Raw genomic sequence first — 17,379 nt, forward strand, 5'->3', positions numbered from 1 at the left:
TGAGCACCTGCGCGATGCACCTGTACGGCCACCTGTCCCTGCGTCGCCGTCTCCCCACGGGGCGGGGGCCGTTCACTGCCGATCCCCGGGCCGAGGACTGCAGGCACACAGACGGCGCTCAATAAACGGTTGTGTCCCGGCAGCCCCTCCCACCGAGGCGGCACCGAGGCTGGGAGCGGCCGCACCGGGCTCTCACGCTGTGACCTCCTGAGCCGGGCCCTGCTAGCGCCAGGCCGCGGCGAAGCAGGTGCCGGGCTTCCCCTGCGCCGCCGGGGGGGGGGGCGGGGCACAGGGCGGGGCCATCTCCTGGAGGGACGGGCCTACCATCTGGCAGAGGCGGGACCCTCCGTGTTACCGAACGGGATTGGCCAGATGGGGGAGGGGGGGTGATGCGGTGCCATCTCCTAGAGGGGCGGGGCTATTCCGGAATAGCCAACAAAATTCCACTTCCGGATGTGCATGCTATGGCGAACCATAGACAAATCCAGAAAACAAACGCGGGATCTGCTTTTATAGAGAAAAGGGGGAGTGGGAAGGGCTGTTCTAAACGGAAGTCCGTTGGGGGGAAGTAACAGTTCAGGGCAGCAACAGCTTCTCATTGGCTGAGCTGCAGCACTTCTCCTTGGGTGGGCTGTTGCTGGGTCCAGAGAGAAATCTTCCTTCAGTAGTACATTAGTTATACTTTCTGTCTGAGATGCAAGTCTGTCTCTTCCGGTTTGGTGACTTTGACGATGTGTGATGGGACCTGACACCTCCCACTACAGGCCTTCCTGATCCAGTTTAGTTAAGGTTTCTTTTATTAATTTCCACGGAGCCAAGCGGGATTTCCCCGTCATCTTGCCGGCCACCACTGAATGTGGAAGTCCTTCTCTTGCGGTTTACTGAACCCAACCCCGGGCCACGCCAACCCTAAGGGGACAGTTAACCTCTTACACCTTCAGCACATCTTCTGCTTGCGCGAAAGGGCTGAGCAAACCCCGCTGCAGTTCATGACTGAGTTAATCGTGATCTCGGATGGATGCAACGCTTCTGCCGATTTGTCAAACGGCCTTCAGCCACAACCACAGCCCCCTCCATTAAAGCGGTGGATGTGCACCCTCCGTACACATCCTAGTAGAGTGCACAGGATGATGCACGTTCATTTTCAGCCCTGTGTGGACCGTGTTCTGCTCTGCACCTCACTCTTGCTTCTTTGCTTCTGCACTCAGCACTGTTTGACATGCATCTCTGTGGCTGTGTGTGACCCCAGGCAATTGCTCTTAACTGTTGTGTGCTGCTCCAGGGAGTGTGGCTCTTCCTCAGTGTGACACTTGAACCTGTGCAGGTCTTTGCACCTGCCTCCACCTGTCATAAAATGCCTTGTTGTCTCGGGCCAGCCCCGGCGGCCTAATAGTTAAGTTGAGCATGCTCCACTTCGGCGGACTGGGTTCGGTTCCCGGTACGGACCTACATCGCTCATCTGTTAGCAGCCATGCTATGGTGGTGGCTCACATAGAAAAACAAAAAGAGGAAGATTGGCAATGGATGGTAGCTCAGGGACAATCTTCCTCAGCAAAAGAAAAAAAAAAAGCCATGTTGTCTTGAGATGCTCACTCTAGGAACCTAGCCACTACACTGTGAGGAAGCTGGCAGCCACACGGAAAGGCCTTGTACTAGGCTGATTATAATAATGTCCCCCAAAATTCATGTCCACCTAGAACCTGGGAAGGTGAGCTTATTTGGAAATAGGGTCTTTGCAGGTATAATCAAGTTAAGATGAGGTCACACTGGATTAGGATGTGCCCAACTCCAATATGACTGGTGTCCTTATAAGAAGAGGGAAGTTTATGGGCTGGCCCCATGGCTTAGTGGTTAAGCGCGCACACTCCGCTGCTGGTGGCCCGGGTTTGGATCCCGGGCATGTACCAACTCACTGCTTCTCCGGCCAGGCTGAGGCCGCATCCCACATACAGCAACTAGAAGGACGTGCAGCTATGACACACAACTATCTACTGGGGCTTTGGGGGAAATAAATAAATAAAATTATTAAAAAAAAAAAGAAGAGGGAAGTTTAGACACAGACGCATGGGGGAGAAGGCACATGATGACAGAGGCAGAGACTAGAGTGATGTGGCTACAAGCCAAGGACTGCAGGAGCCACCAGAAGGCAAAGGATTCAACGCTAGCACTTTGAGGGAGCACAGCCCTATCGACACCTTGATTTCAAAGTTCTGGCATGCTCTCAAATAACTTTGAGAGAGTAAATTTCTTTTTGTTTTTGTAAATTTCTGTTATTTTAAGCCATCCAGTTTGTGGTATTCTGTCACAGCAGCCACAGGAAACTAACGCAGGCCTCACACAGTTGTTCTGACAGCCCCGACTGAAGTCCTGGCTGACACGCATCCACCACAGACCTGTGGACAAATCTCCAGATGATTTCAAGCCCTGGACATTGGGTCAGCCAAAACTGGAGGCTGACCTAGCTGATGCTGGGGGGTCAGAGACAAGCTGTTCCCATTGAACCTGCCCAAATGGAAGACCCTCGAGCAAAGTGAATGACTGCTGTGTGTTTAAGCCAGTGAGTCAGGGTGGTCAGTCATGCAGCAGTAGACACCTGGGACCACGTGCTTTTACCACATTCTCCTCTCCCATCTGCTGAGGTGGATGCTACATTGCCTCAACTCTGTCTGTGTACACGTCCTTCTATCATTTTGGGCTACAACCAGAAGCAGAGTCGCAAGGTCAGAGGATCAATTGATGTGTACCTTGGCCCAGGCCTGCAGCTGGCTGTCTGAATCCACTGCCCAGTCCACGCCACACTGTGCAAGTGGTTCCCATCTACCACATACTGCCACGCTCTGTATTGTCTGGCTTTCTAGTTTCCACTAGTCCATTGCCTATGAAGTCTGATCTTGTTACTGTTCTCATGTGCATTTCTTGATTTTTTTGTGACTGTGAACACCTCTTCTTATGTGGATTAGCTTTTTATTTTTGTGAGGAAGATCGACCCTGAGCTAACATCTGCCAATCCTCCTCTTTTTGCTGAGGAAGACTGGCCCTGGGCTAACATCCATGCCCATCTTCCTCCACTTTATATGAGACGCCGCCACAGCATGGCTTGACAAGCAGTGCATCAGTGTGCGCACGGGATCTGAACCGGTGAAGCCCGGGCCAGTGCAGCGGAGCGCGCGCACTTAACTGCTTGTGCCACCGGGCCAGCCCCCCCGATTAGCTTTTTAAATTTCCTCTTCTGTAGATAGTTTGTTCATAGCCTTTGCTATTTTTCTAATTGGGGCTCCTGCCTTTTTCTTGTTGACTTGCAGGATTTCCAATGTGAAGAATCAATTATTCATCCCTGTTGTATGGAGGAGACACAGGCTCAGAGAGGCTAAAGAACTGGCCCAAAGCCACACAGCCGGAAGCAGCCTGAGCACAAGCCTGTCTGATCTCAGTGTCTTGAGCAGGGTGCCAAGGAGACAGCTCAGCCCGCGGTGTGGCCCCTCGTGCAGAGCGAACCGGTGCTCCCACTATCAGACTTAGCTTCACAGACACACTTCATCCTCCACAAGCTCTACGAAAGGGGGCTTTAAAATCCCATCCTCTAGCCGTCAATGTCAGGCCTGGAGCAGGGACATCCCCCTCCTCCCCAGGCTCTGGGCTAGCTAGGATTCACACCAGGTCTGGGGAACTCAGAACTCCATGCTCACAAAAGCACAAGCAGAATGCCAGGGGGGCTGAGGACAGGGCCAGGGGGCTTCCTCTGGAGAGGGCAGGATGAGGAGACAGGGGTGGGGTTGGGTGCAGGGACTCAGAGCTTCAAGGGCAGGGCAGGTGAGTGGGTGGGCGCTGCTGGGCAGGGGAGCCCAGCCCACAAAGGCTTCTGACAGGACAGCTGCCCCAGCCCACCGGGCCTAACGCCTGCCCTTGGGGTCACGGCCTCAGATACCCACTGACCTCTGGAGTTGGCCTGATGGGCTCAGACCCAGCTGCATCACCATAAGATGTGGCCTGAAGAAGGCACTTCACCTCCTGTGCCTCAGTTTCCTCACGGGCTTCTTGTGAGGGGTAAATCGGCTTGGTACACCGCCTGGCACGGTGCCCAGTAAACACCAACTGTGGCTGTTCTGTAAGAGCCTTTCTCCGAGGACCTCAAACACTGCTCCCACAACCAGCCTCTGGTGTGGCTGGGCCCAAGCCGCCTGCCTCTGTGGTGACCCAGGTTGCTGGGGGTCCCTCCTTCCCAGGCGGATGGTGCCACGGCTGGGGCTGGGCCGCCTTTCCCTCTCCAGGGGTCCCATGTACCAGCACTCAGGGCACCTGCGTGTTCCCCACCTGTAGAATGGAAAGGATTCCTCAAAGCCCTCAGACCAAGTACTCCAGGCTCAAGTGCCCAGTGACGACCTCTGACCCTGGCCCTGCCCACCCCACTAGGCCCTGCAGTGTGTCTTGTCCTAGAGGGTGCAGCCCCAGGAGGATCACCTTTCTGCAGAGAGGATCTGTGGGGGCAGGCTTGGTTTGGTGGTGGGCCTCAGTAGTCTCTGGGACAGCCTGGCTCTTCCTGATCAGCAGAGGGGTTGGCTGTGCTGCCTGGCCTCCGCCCGGCCAGTGGGCTGGGGAGCAAGCCAGCTACGCGGAGTGATACATCAGTGACCTCTTTATTTTTGGCTGGGTCAATGGCGGCCCAGGGGCATGTAACATAACGGATAGTGGGCTGCTGGCAGGCGCTGACCCTTGGGCTCACACCCACCTGGAAGGAGATGTGTGGAGGTGGGAACTGGCCAGGGGTCTTGGGATGTCTAACGCCCAGTGCCAAGGGTAGGATGGCTCCGAGACCCCAGGGATGTATGGTTGCCCCAGGGACACCTGGGCCTCCAGGGGAGAGTGGAGTGGTCAATGCCCAATAAATAAACAGCACAGTCTCAAACCACTTGGGCCCCAGGCCGCGGGGCGGGGGTGATGACAGGCTCTCTTCCTGACTCTGACAGGAGACTGGCTCAGGGAGTTCTGACTGCCTTCTCAGGGGACAGGAAGGGAGAGAAGCTAGACCCGTCCTCAGCCAGGCCCACGGCCCTTCTCTGCCCTGGGGTTGGCGGGGCCCGTGGGGCGTCAGTGGGCTGAGACATCAGGGGTGAGCATGTCCAGGGGAGTCCGCAGCTCCAGTGTCCCTGCACGGGGCCTCTCAGAGACTGGGTCAGGGGAGAAAAGGGCCCGGTTCCTGGGAGCTGACTCAGCTCAGCGCCATCCTGTCAGGAGCAGAGGGGCCTCTTCGAGCCCCTGGGGGCAGATGCTGGGTTAGGGTGGGCTTGAGAGCTGCAGAGCCCCACAAGAGCTGGCCCGCTGCCCCTAGTGCTGGTGACTCCTGGAGGGTCCTCCTCCACTACTTGCCCAGAGCCCCCCGGGGCAGCAGCTCCACGAAGCTCAAGGCACTCTGCAGTGACGTCAGGCAGTAGCCCTCCTCTCCAATCAGGTACCTGCGTGGAGGTGGGCACGGGGGACACCTGTCACCTGGAGGGGTGCTCTGGAAGGGGCATCTGCCTTCACAGGGCAGGACCTGGACACTGAGGTCCCACACGGAGCTGGGCCGGAGGAACAGCCCACCTCCCAGGTAGATGCTGCTCAGGGGACAGCCCCTCGTTCCTGTTTAGGCAGTAAGCCGAACGAGGGGCGGTGGGAAGGGGCTGGGGAGAGGGGACCATGTGCTGTGTGCACAGGTGGACCCCTAACCTGGGAGCCTGTGCCTAGCCCCCAGTGCTGGCCCAACCCTGGCCCGGGGGCTCCTACCCCTCGTGAATGAACTCCTCCAGGGCTGCACACTCCGACACCAGCTGCGGGAGGCCGCTTCTCAGCACCACGAAAGACAGAATGGGCAGCAGGTCATCGGCACCACTGTTGGGCAAAGGCACGGCCGGCTGGTTGGCTCCAGAGGCCAGTGGGGCTGCCCAATCCCCACAAGCTCGCAGACCCCTAGCTTGACCCCTGGAGTCTTGGGCTCATGGCTGATCTCTCTGCACCCGTCCCGCCCGTCTGCATGGGGGGCCAGGGGTGGACTCTGGTCAGCAGCACAGGAGACCACCAAGGAGCAGTGAGGCCATCCCCAAACAGGGACCCTGTACTGTAGACCCCAGGGCTGAACTCAGGGAGGCTCCACGGTGGAGGAGTGGGGGCAGCTGCAACCTCACAAGCTTGCCCCATGAGCTGCCAGAGCCTGGGGGCAGTGTGATGGAGGGGACGACCCATGTCCCAGGCAGCCTGCTCACTCTTGGGACTGAGTGTTACTCAGCTCAGAACACCAGGCACCCCAAGTCCTCCAAAAGAGACCTCTAAATAAGCTGAGAAGGGAGCGAGTGAGGCCACACAGGATGCTCAGAACCCTGGCCCAAGGGCCCCATGGGCCAGTGGACTCTGGCAACAGCACAGGGGCAAAGATTGTGGCTTGAGTCTGACAACTGGGGAGGCCCTGCCCTCACCTCCCTGGACACCACACACCTGTGGGAACACAGTCCCTCACTGGCTGCTCAGATGCCCAAAGGAGGAAGCTACTGTGAAGCTGTGGTTGGGACTCGGACACAATTTCAGTCCTGGAACTCTTTTACCTGCAGTACTTACTCGGGAACCAAAAGGCAAACCTGTGAAGGGGCCCAGTGGGAACCATGCTGGGCCTGTGGCCTGACCCTGCGGCAAAGGCCCAGCACCCTGGCCCTGGGGGCTGGGGGATAGAGGGAGCATCTGTCTCCCTCCTCTTGGGTGGAACCTCTCCCTGCTGACCTCACCTCAGCTCTGTTTTTTTTTTTTTTTTTTTTTTTTGTGAGGAAGATCAGCCCTGAGCTCACATCCTTGCTAATCCTCCTCTTTTTGCTGAGGAAGACCAGCTCTGAGCTAACATCTATTGCCAATCCTCCTCCTTTTTTTTTTTCCCGAAAGCCCCAGTAGATAGTTGTATGTCATAGTTGCACATCCTTCTAGTTGCTGTATGTGGTACGCAGCCTCAGCATGACCGGAGAAGCGGTGCATCGGTGCGCGCCCGGGATCTGAACCCGGGCCGCCAGTAGCAGAGTGCGCGCACTTAACTGCTAAGCCATGGGGCCGGCCCCCTCACCTCAGCTCTGACTTTTATCTGCCCATCACCTGCAGGCCCCTGGGTGTAGGCGGGGGCCACAGCCTGCCCAACAGGCTGCAATGACAGGTGCCTTCAGGATGACCCTGATTCCTGCAGCAAGGTGGCCGGAGGCAGAGCCCCTACAGGTGCTTAGGGGACGCCAGCCCCAGTTGGGCACCAAGGCAGGAGGCTGCTGGCCACAGGCAGATCCAAGTGAGACTGAGGCAGGACCAGGCATCAGAGCCCCGGGCTGCAGGTCCCAGGTGGGGAAGACCCCCGCTCCATCTCGGGAGGGTGGGCAGGGCCAATGTAGGAACCCCAGAGCTGGGGGCTCAGTGCAGGGAGCAAGCTCTTCACTGGGGCCGGGACAGCTTTCCCCAGATGTGCCACTCAGGGGCCAAGCACATGCTTCTGGGACGACAACCCTGCTTTTCACCAGACTAGCCAGGGGGTCCCTGACCCCTAAGAAGCCCTGCCCAGAGGAGCAGAAATGCTTCGTCTGCAGTGGCTGGAGCTGGGATTCTTGGTGGAAGTGGGCTCTACTCTCCTCGATGATGAGCTCTACAAAGGTTATGGAGGAACAGGACTGCTAGGGCCCAAGTGGGCCAGACGCTGGGCAGAAACCCATGGTCTTGGTGCCCCAAGCAGGGTGAGAGGGTTGTCCCTTCCGCCAGGCCTCTGAAGGCAACCCCTCACGCACCCAGTGCCTACCCTAGGACGTGTGCTCCCGGGACTCACATGACAGTGGTGCCGGGCTGGGGTCCAGCCTGGAGTCCAGCCTCCTGGGCCCGGTAGTAATCCTCTGCACAGGCACAGATGACCCGCAGGGCCCTCACTACAGCACAGAAGCGAGGCTTTGGGTGAGAGGCAGGAGAAGCCTGTCCAGGATGGCCTGGAGGCCAGAACAGCTCCCGGGCACCCCCAGCACTGCTCCCTCGCCCCTCATGTGCAGCACGTGCTGGGCAGAGCCAGGACAATCCCTCCCATGGATGTCGCTCTCACACCACTGATGTCCCATGGGACACACCCTCATCTGAGAAGAGGAGGTTCTGCAGCTCAGAGGTGCAAGACACAGGCTCCAGGTCACCCTCTGGGATGGGGCTCTGTCATATCCGACTACGTTCCCCTTTCCCTCTTCCCAAACCACCCCCCACTAACCAACGCATTCCAGCTTCTTCTGGGGGCAGCTCTCCAGAACCAGCAGACCCAGCTCCTGGGCTGCTGTGCAGTAGGGGTAGGCACCAGCTCCCATGGCCTCAGGGTCCCGAGGGAGGAGCTTGGCGGGGATGCCTACGGCTGCTGGGGGCGCATTCCTGTAGAGCTCCATGCTCCTGCTCAGGGCAGCCTCCCGGGGGCGGTGCACGCTCCTGGGGCAGAGAGAGGCCAGGCTCAGCTGCTCAGGGGACCCTGACCCAGGATAGAGGCAGGGCTAAGGAAAGCTGGCCGTGCCCCAAGTCACAGGAGGGTGGGTGGGCGACCTGCAAACCTGAAACACCCAGGCCTCAGAGTAAAGTGCCAGCTGGAAGCACAGTCAGAAGTTTGCCCCAAGACTCAAGAAGGGGCCTCACACTCCAGCCGGTGGGAAAGGCCCTGCGGCGGACTGGCGCTAGGGCTGTACCTGTAGAAGGTCAGCAGCAGGGGCCACAGCGGGGAGAAGAAGTACTCCTCGATGCAGGCCAGGCAGCGGTCCTTGGAGGCGGCCATGTTCAGGCCTTCAAAAGCCAGGAGCGTCAGCGAGAGTAGCCTGTCTGCCGGGAGCAGAGCAGGCACAGCGGCGCTGTGGGGACAGCTGGGCCATCCAGCTTGGCTGGCAGCCCCTGCAGGTCACCCCCAGCCAGCTTTGGGTTCCCAGATGGGCCCCTCACCTTCCCAGAGCCAGCTCAGTGTGGGCAGTCACCGTTAATGTCCTAGCTCAGTGGGGAGGGGGCTTGGCCTGACCCTCCCTCCACTCCCCTTCAAACCACCCCCTCCTATATGTCCATGTGGCCTGGGATCGGAGCAGGGAATCTGGGCCCTCATCCCTGGGGGCTCAGAGGGTCATGCACAGCTCCCCTGAGGGGCCAAGAAGACAGGCCTGGGCAAGAAGGCAGAAAACACCGTCTTTCTGAAAAAGGTTTCTACCCAAAACTGTGAGAACCTGGAAAGATTTTAAAAGCATATACCAAGACAATAAATATGAGGCCCAGGAGACAGAGGACCTGCTTGGGGAGGACGGCGGACCTGCGCCAGAAGAAGGGGAGACCCGCTTGGGGAGGAGGGGGACCCTCAGAGAGTGGGGGCCCCACAGTGAGTAGAAGGCCCCTGACTGTTAGGCCTCCCTCTCTGGTTCTCAGAAAACCACCGAGGGCTTCCTCCTTCAAAAAGACTTGGAAGTCACCCACTGCCCTGGGTCCCAACCCTTAGGGAACCCACATACTACTCTCAAAACAGAAAAGGCTAAGGGAGGAGCCCACTGTCACCACCAGGTTGCACACCCCCAACAGTCCTTGGTTTGCAGAGACATGAGTTGGACTGGATGGAACAGCCGGGACCACCTGGCTGCCAGAGGATCTGAGGACAGACCCTTCCCCAAACAGAAGACTGGAATGGACCGGGCTGTGCCTCCCAGTGCAGCCCAGTGAGAAGACAGCCAGTGACTCAGAGCAACCTGGGCCCACAGCCAGCCCCAGCAGCTCTCTGAGGCAGGCACCTCCCTCCGCTAAGCTGGGTGTTTGGCCGGCAGGGAGGGTAGATGGAGCAGGCTCTGTAGATCAGGGCTGGCCCCACTGCCAGGCAGAGGAAGCCCTTCCTCCCAGGCCTGTCTCCCGCCTATGACAAGCTTTTTGCTGGCAGTGGGCTTCAGAGTCGGAGCAGCTTCCCCCACCCGCCTGCCTGTCCTGCGGGGTGCTGGCCCTCACCAACGGCTTCGTGGATGTCCTTCACAGTGCTCTTCAGCTGCTCCAGCAATGGCTCCTTCACCCCGGGGGTCTGGGGCTCCGGCCACCCCCCAGGGCCCTGGCCCCACCTCTCAGAATTAGCCAGAAACTGTTCCAGGTCTTCGAAGGAGCTGTCCTTGCATGGCAGGTGGGATGAGATGTCTGCCAGGGGTGAGGGCAGCCCTGCAGGGGTGCTGTCCGCCCCTCTGTCGGGGGGGCCAGGGTGGGGCAGGGGCGTGGGAGGACTGGCGGGGGTGCTGTCAGGGGGCTGCGGGGCCGGGCCTGGCTCTGGAGGGGAGAGCATGCAGTAGAGGCTCTGCGAAGGCCGAAGCCGCCGGCTTCCAGGGGCCAGCAGCCCGTCGGTGTCCGCAGGCAGGGTGCAGCAGCCCGGGGCCAAGGCAGCGCCCACGGCGGCCTGGCTCACCACCGGGTACAGCGCGCGGTACACAGCGCACTGGAGCTTCTTCAGGAGCTTCGAGATGGGGTGGTCCGGGATGCTGCGAGCAGGGGAGAGGCGGCATCGAGGGCATAGCCCCTGGCCGCCTCTGGCCTCTCCCGGCAGCCGCCCGTCTACACAGCGGCCCCGCCGTCAGAGACTGTAGAGAAGTGGCTCACATGTTATTTCCTTGAGGGTGAAGGTTGCAAAGAAAGTCTGACCCACCCCTCTGAGATGGCAGAAGAAGGCCAGCCAATGAGCCTCGGTGCCATGGGGGTGGCCACCCAGGGCCTCTGCGGGACCCTCACTCGCCTGTCTTCTCCCTTTCTAGTCCTTGGGGGAGGGGCTGCAGGCCCTGGTACCTGAGCAGGTGGGAGACCAGGCTGGTCACCAATGACAGGTCCCCTGGGCTCCTCTTGAGCTTGGCCCTCCAGTGCTTTGGCCAGTCCTGCAGGACAGGAGACTTTGGGGAGCATGGCAGGACCCACGATGGGATGCCCCTCCTCCCCCACCAACACTGTGCCCCAGGGGACTAGCGCCTTTGCCCAGGCCCTTCCTGGAGTGCAGGGAAGAAGACCCCCGCTGTCAGGCTGCCGGACCCCCATCCTGCCGCCAGGAGCCTCAACACATGACCCTTGCTCCCACCCCCACCCCCAAGGGACTCACGTGGTCCTGCTCGTACTCAAGGATGGCGGCATAAAGGGCCCGCTGCTCCCGCTCCTCCGGGGTCAGGGCGACCTGACTGCAGAACCTCCTGGGAATGAAGCGTGGGGCTGGCAGCCTCAGGGCTGGAGGGGCCGGTGCGGGAACCCCCATCTGTCCCCCCAGCTGCCCAAGAGCAACGGGAGGAGACACACCTGTTGGCGGCCTCCTGGAGTCGAAGCCGGCGCTCCTCCATCTTCCTCTGCAGCTGGGGCGGAGAGTAAAGGCCGTGTGTGATGTGGGTGGCCCCCATACCGTGCCAGACACAAGGCCCAGGAGGTACGGTCCAGTGGGGCGGGCCAGAGGAGGCGCAAAGGCCAGAGGACAGATGCCCACTCAGGGAGGGAAGGCAAGTCCTAGCCAACTCCAAGGATGGAGAGGAGCCCATGGGCGCTAGGAAAGGCAGGACCGCCTGTGCGAAGGCCCGGAGGGTGAGAGGAAGGGGGGCTGGGCAGGAACTATCCCTTGAGGGCATGCCTTTCCAAAGCCAGAAGAATTCTGTTCCCGCACCCCAAACCTCAATCAAAGTCACACTGCACTTCCCCCTCGAGACAGCAAGGATGGATGGAAAGGATACTGTCTCCTCCCGGGCTTTGGCAATCACCAGGTTCTCCATCATCTGCCGCTGCAGAGACAGGGTCTAGGAAGGAATGGAAGGAATAAGGCCTACTTCCCCTCTCCCACCGCCCCAGACCCTCCCTGGGCCCGGCTCACCAGGGATGTCTTCTGCAGGGCCTGGCTGGGGTCCAGACGGGCCATCCGAGCCTCATATGCAGCCTTCAATTTCTGGTTCTGCAGGGAGGCCTCCTCCAGGGGTGTCAGCTCTCTGGAAATGGTGACAAGCTGCTGTCTAGGCCCCACGAAGCCCAGGAATGCTCTGGTGACTTGAGGACCCTCCCTGTCCCTGCCCTGAGACCAGAAGGTGAGGAGGTGGTGATGAGGCAGGCAGGAATGTAAAAGGAGGAGGAGATCTGGAGTGGACTGAAGACACCTGCCCTACTGAAATGTGGCCTTGCTATTGCCAGGACTTCTGACTTGTCAAGAAAAGCTGGACATAGACCTTTATGCAAATTAGTTATAGTGCTAGAAACAACATGAAACTCTTTCAAGGCACCATGTGGGCCAAACAGCTAGATTAGTTTGCAACGCAGGAAAGGTAGAACCATGTCTACTCCATAACAGTTACCAACAACCATCCCACCACCAAACTCTTTGGTTCCCCGTCTTCCTGCTTTCATGTGGGAGAGAGTAAGCTGTGGGGGACATAAGACTGAGGAGGAAAAGTTTATCCCAGGATGGAAGTCTTGTGCCTGGCCCTACCCCAAAGCTGCATGTGCAGAAATGAGGTGCCTGGAACCTCCTGAGTAGCAGTGGCTACTCAGCGGCTACAAAGAGTTTCATGTTGTTTCTGCCTCCTGGCAGCAGCAGCGCCAGGAGGAGCCAGTCCTCCTTGTTTATCCTACTTGGGATTCTTGCATCTATGTCTTGCTATCTTTCATCAGTTCTAGAAAATTGCCTGCTGTTATATTTTCAAATAATGCCTCTCTTCCATTTTCTTTTTCCTCTTTTTTCTGGAACTCCAATAATCTTATGTTAGACCTTCCATCTCTTTTTCATATTTTTTGTCTTATTTTTTTCTGGGAGTCATTCTGGATATCTTTTGGCCTTTTGTCCAATTCACTAATTCTCTCTTCAGCTATGTCTATTCTGCTGTTGTAAACTTGTCCACTTGTTTTTGTGTGCATGTGTGGACTTTACTGGACAAATAATTTGTTGTTATTGTTTCTAACTAGTTTTTTAAAATAATTTCGGTATATTTTTCATTTTGCTTCTACTTGGTTCTTTGTTTGCTGGGTAGATTTTATAGTTTCTTGTTCCCTGCAGGTATTTTCAAACTTTCTTTTTATTTTTCTAAAGATAAAAGAGCATGATTGTCTTATAATCTGTGTCTGATAACTGTCTGAAGACTTTGCAGGTCTGTTTCTGCTATCATCCCTTCAAGGTTTCTTGTTCCTTCTTGTGCTTGGTTATCTCTGTTTGCCATTCATTTTATGAAAGTTGAAGCTGCTCTGCTCCAAAGACAATTTGCATTCATTTCTGCCAGCACAAGGGTGTTTCCACTCTGGGACCCCTTTCAACTAAATTCACATGGTTAGCTCACTTTGTCTTGCCTTCAAACCCTGGCTCAGCCCACCTTCTATTTTGCCCCATCTTACTTCTTAGAGCTTTGCGACTCTACCACCTGAAGCTTCTGGAAGATCTCAGGCGGCAGAAATGGAGAGAGCTTCCCCCCCTCATCTGAGTACACCCGGCGATGTCGGGTGGTAGGTGAGGGGACAGGAGCAGCCACAGGCATGGCTGGCTTCAGGCGTGTTTTCCCTGCAAGACATATGTAGCCAAGGGTCATCATGGGATCCCCACATTCCATAGAGGAGATGCAGACTTGAGGGGTGCTCCAGGAAAACCTTTTGCTGCAGACCCACCAAGCTTGGCAGCTGTTGAGTGGGCCCTCTCCAGGCACTGCTCAGCCAGTTTCAGCATCTTCGAGGTGTCCAGGGACACAGTTTCCCCAGCTTCTGGGGAGCAAGGGATAAGAAGGCTGGTCACCATCACCTCTCATCACTAATCAGATTCTTGCTGAGATGACAACAGAGGCAAGCCCATCTCCTCCTCACCTCTGACCCCTGGGTGACCCCACTCCCTCCTAGTCTCTGACCATCTGCCCCGGGTTTACTTCCTGACCCTGTGTGGACTCCGAGTTCGGCCAGCCCAGCATCTGACTGATTGTCCTGTCTTCTCAGCTGGACCTTTGGAGCCGTCTCTCTACCTAACCAGGCCTTTTCTCCTCACTGAGGGCTTCATTTACACCTAGAGCCTCTCCTCAAGACACAGGCCATTTCACAGAGACGGCTTCATCACCCATCTCCCGCCCTCTGGCTGTGCTCAACCCCACCCCTGGCGCCTCCCTGTAGCTTCTGTTCTGCATTCCCTCCTCTGGGGACTGCTCCTACCAGCAGACATGCTGTAGGAGCTGGCACCCAAAACTCTCCTCTGGACCCTGCCAGCCCCCGCTCCTGACCCACCTCCTGCTCCCTGTACAGCTGGCCCCTCCCCACACCCTGTTTTAGCCCCTGACTCCCACTGAAACTGCCCTCACTCACCCAGCCACGTTTTGCCCTGCTCTGAGGGCTCCCCCACCTCTCAGGTCCTCTCTCCTCCAGGACATCCCTCTCAAGGACACTCCCACTGCGCCCCCCCTCCCAGTCCTCAATCTCGGAGTGGCCAGAGCCCTGCTAAGTCACTGGCTCCCTAGGGCAGCTCCATTCTGGTGACTCCCGCCTCTCCCTGACTGCTGTGCTTCTGTGTTCAGTGGGCTGCTGGACACCTCAAGCAGAATGTGCTCAGGATGCAGCTCTCCATTCCTCCCCCACAAGTCTGCTCCTGCCACCCCTGTGCACCCTGCCCCGTGCCTCACCATTCCCCCAGCAGCTCATTGTCCCCCCCAGTGGCTCGACCCCCTGCCCTGCCTGCAAGCATGGTGAGGTCTACCTTTAAAGAATATCCCCAAGTCCTTCATTCCTCCCACCTCTAGGTGGTCCCACCACTGCTGACCTCACTGTGGGCGCCTCCTGGAGGGTCTGCTTCCATGCTGGTCTCCCCTCACAAGCCTCCACGAGATTCCCCTCACACCAGAACGACCCCAGTTCCACCCAAGGCCCTGCCTGCCCCAACTGCACCCTCCTCTTTCCAGCCTGCCTTCCTGGTACCCAGCACCCACTCTCATCTCAGGGCCTTTGCACATCTCTCTGCTGGGAATGCTACCCCCGTACTCTTCCTGGGCTGGGGTTCAATGTCCAGTCTCTGGTCATGCCTCCACCACCTTCCCATCCCCTTCCCCACAGCACCCATCCCTTCCCCACAGCACCCATCCCTTCCCACTCCCGCGTCACAGTGCGACAGCTCGTGCTTATTGAGTGCACACCCGTTCACCTTCCGCTAATGACCAAGTGGGTAGGACACAGGACACCCCCAGGGACCCACCACCGGCTAAGTTGTCCACCGTTTGCCCAGTGCGGAAGGAGCAGCGAGGCTGAGAACTGTACCTTTGGTGGTTTCCACTTCTTCCAGCAGTACCTGGGCGATGTAGTGGATGCTCCTTAGGTATTCTGTATATGCTTCCTGTGCCCAGGGGAGAGAAGGCATGGGTTGGGCCAGTGGAGGCAAACTATTCCATTACGTCCGCCTGGTGCCCTTGTGGGAAACACAGGAACAGTGGTTCCTGTGAGATACACTTGAGACAGCGAGCCTGAAGTTGTTAGCTGGTAATTCCTCCCGGTCTAATCAGTGATGTTCTGCCTGGGGCACAGATCAGATCCCTCTTCTCCAGACTTGAAAAAAAAGAGACCTGGCTGGGCATCCATCCCTCCTCTCACTGCCTTTCTCTCCAGCACAGGAAGGAATGAAGACTCTCATTCAGTGGGCCAGGGGAAGTGGCCTTGGCAGTTGCTGTCACTTTTCACTCTATGCAACAAGTTTCCTTCTTGTACAACTCAGAAGCCGTTCATTCAGTGGCTTTAAAAAAATATTTCCTGGGAGGTTACTAAAGGGACTGATGTTGCAAATCTTAGAATCACTTTCTGGCTTAGGTTCTGGGAAATCCCTTTCCTGAACCCCAGCATAGTACTCCCTGGGCATGTAGGAGTCTGGAACACTAGACTATCACCAGTTTCAAGGGTGGATCATTCTGTTCAGGGCTCCCTGACAGAGCTCAGGGCATTTGGAACAGCATCGTGTTTTGTTTTTTGTTTGTTTTGTTGCATCCCAGTTCTCAAATTACCAGTCTTTAAGTCTACACCTCAGAGATAAGGATAAAATGGATTCCGCGAAGGATTTCTGACTTGGCACCTGCTGCTCTAGAAAACCAACTTGGGGAAGGCAGCGGATAGCGGCGCCGGCCGCCTCTCCTGGGCACAGGCAGTCTCCCCCTCCCTGGACAGCCCAGCGTGGCTCAGCCGGCTTCTCCACCTGGAAACACCCCTTCTCGAAACAAGCCGCAGCTCTCCCCGCCGCCCTCCCTTCCAAGCACACTCGGACGACGCCTGGAAGCCGGGTTAACCTTTTCCGGACCGCCTCCCCTTTGGGGATCTGATGAAATCTACCGTGTCTGCCCAGAAAATACACATACACATGGACCTGTCCGCCAAATACGTTCTGGAGGGCCGCTTCACAGACCCTCTGAATCCCAGTACAAACAAAACCGCGGCCACGGGACTGCCCACTCGTTAAACGGATGGAGGACGCAGAGCGAGAGGACGGGAGCTGTCCAAGGTCACCGGCGGATGGGAGCCCGGTGCCCCGCCCGCCGCCCGAGGGTCCCGCCCGAGGGTCCCGCCGGCGCCCACCCCGTGGCCCCGCCCCGCCCCCGGGTCTGCGCCGCGGCCACCGCCCCCGCCTCGCCTCGCCTCACCCGGGGCCGGTTGCTAGTGTCCAGCTCGATGGCCCCGTTGGCCAGCTTCATGGCGCACTGCAGCGGTTTCACCGCGCCGTCCCCGGCCGCAGCGGCCATGGTTTGTCGGGCGGGGGGGCGGCGGCTGAGGGGCGGGGCGGGCGGCCCGGAGCCCGGAACGTACCCTGAGCGGGCGCGGGCGCCGCCCGAGCAGCGGACCGCGGGAAAAGGCAGGACCGGCGCGGGCACACTTCCGGCGGCCCCGCCCCTGCCGCCCCGAGTGCTCAGTTCCCGGGGCCGAAGGGGAGGAGATGGGGATGGCGAAGCTCTCAAGTAACCTGCTCACGCAGTTGCCACGAGCGTGCGAGTGCAACAACCGGCGCCCTCACTCCACGCCTGTGACACGCCAATCTCACGGGCCCCACCCCTCAGCGCTCGCCCCGCCCCTTGCTTTCCTAACACCGCCACGCCCCTCTTCACGCCCCCTCCGCGTGCCCTCCCTTCCTCGTCGCCCCGCCCCTCTCCTCGCCCCGCCCCTCGCCCTCCTGACAGCGCCCTGTCCCTCACCACTCGCCCCGTCCCTTGCTCTCCTCACACTGCCCCGCCTCTTAGCACTTTAACCCGCCGCCCCGCCCCTTGTCTCACCTTCCTCGCCCCGCCCCTTGCCCTCCTCATGCCGCCTCGCCCCTCACCGCTCGCCCCGCCCCTTGCTCTCACGCCGTCCCGCCCCCTCTCCTCTCCCCGCTCTTGCTCTCCTCACTCTGTCCCGCCCCTCTCCCTTCACCCTCATCACTCGCTCCGCCCC

At 58.5% G+C, this 17,379-nt stretch overlaps 1 protein-coding gene across 11 annotated transcripts; it reads right to left on the reverse strand.

The window, feature by feature from the left end:
- Positions 1-248: 248 nt before the first annotated feature.
- On the reverse strand, positions 249-16,975 carry VPS9D1 (VPS9 domain containing 1). Of its 11 annotated transcripts, none has more exons than XM_058528542.1 (16): positions 16,759-16,975; positions 15,232-15,307; positions 13,612-13,704; positions 13,345-13,507; positions 11,843-11,954; positions 11,706-11,768; positions 11,284-11,336; positions 11,093-11,180; positions 10,789-10,874; positions 9,973-10,487; positions 8,694-8,823; positions 8,234-8,442; positions 7,814-7,910; positions 5,761-5,865; positions 5,365-5,450; positions 249-5,222 (listed from the first exon to the last, which is right to left on the reverse strand). In XM_058528542.1, the coding sequence occupies exons 3-16, from the start codon at positions 13,667-13,669 to the stop codon at positions 5,212-5,214; spliced, it is 1,776 nt and encodes a 591-aa protein (XP_058384525.1). In that variant the 5' UTR covers positions 13,670-13,704; positions 15,232-15,307; positions 16,759-16,975; the 3' UTR covers positions 249-5,211. The 11 variants fall into 11 exon arrangements, with proteins under 11 accessions (XP_058384525.1, XP_058384522.1, XP_058384518.1 ...); XM_058528539.1 differs by having other exon boundaries at positions 15,232-15,379; XM_058528535.1 differs by lacking the exon at positions 16,759-16,975 and adding an exon at positions 16,596-16,738 and having other exon boundaries at positions 13,612-13,701.
- Between the last annotated feature and the right edge of the window lie 404 nt (positions 16,976-17,379).

The sequence above is a fragment of the Diceros bicornis genome, chromosome 32 (genome assembly GCF_020826845.1).
Source record: "Diceros bicornis minor isolate mBicDic1 chromosome 32, mDicBic1.mat.cur, whole genome shotgun sequence".
Lineage (NCBI taxonomy): Eukaryota > Metazoa > Chordata > Mammalia > Perissodactyla > Rhinocerotidae > Diceros > Diceros bicornis.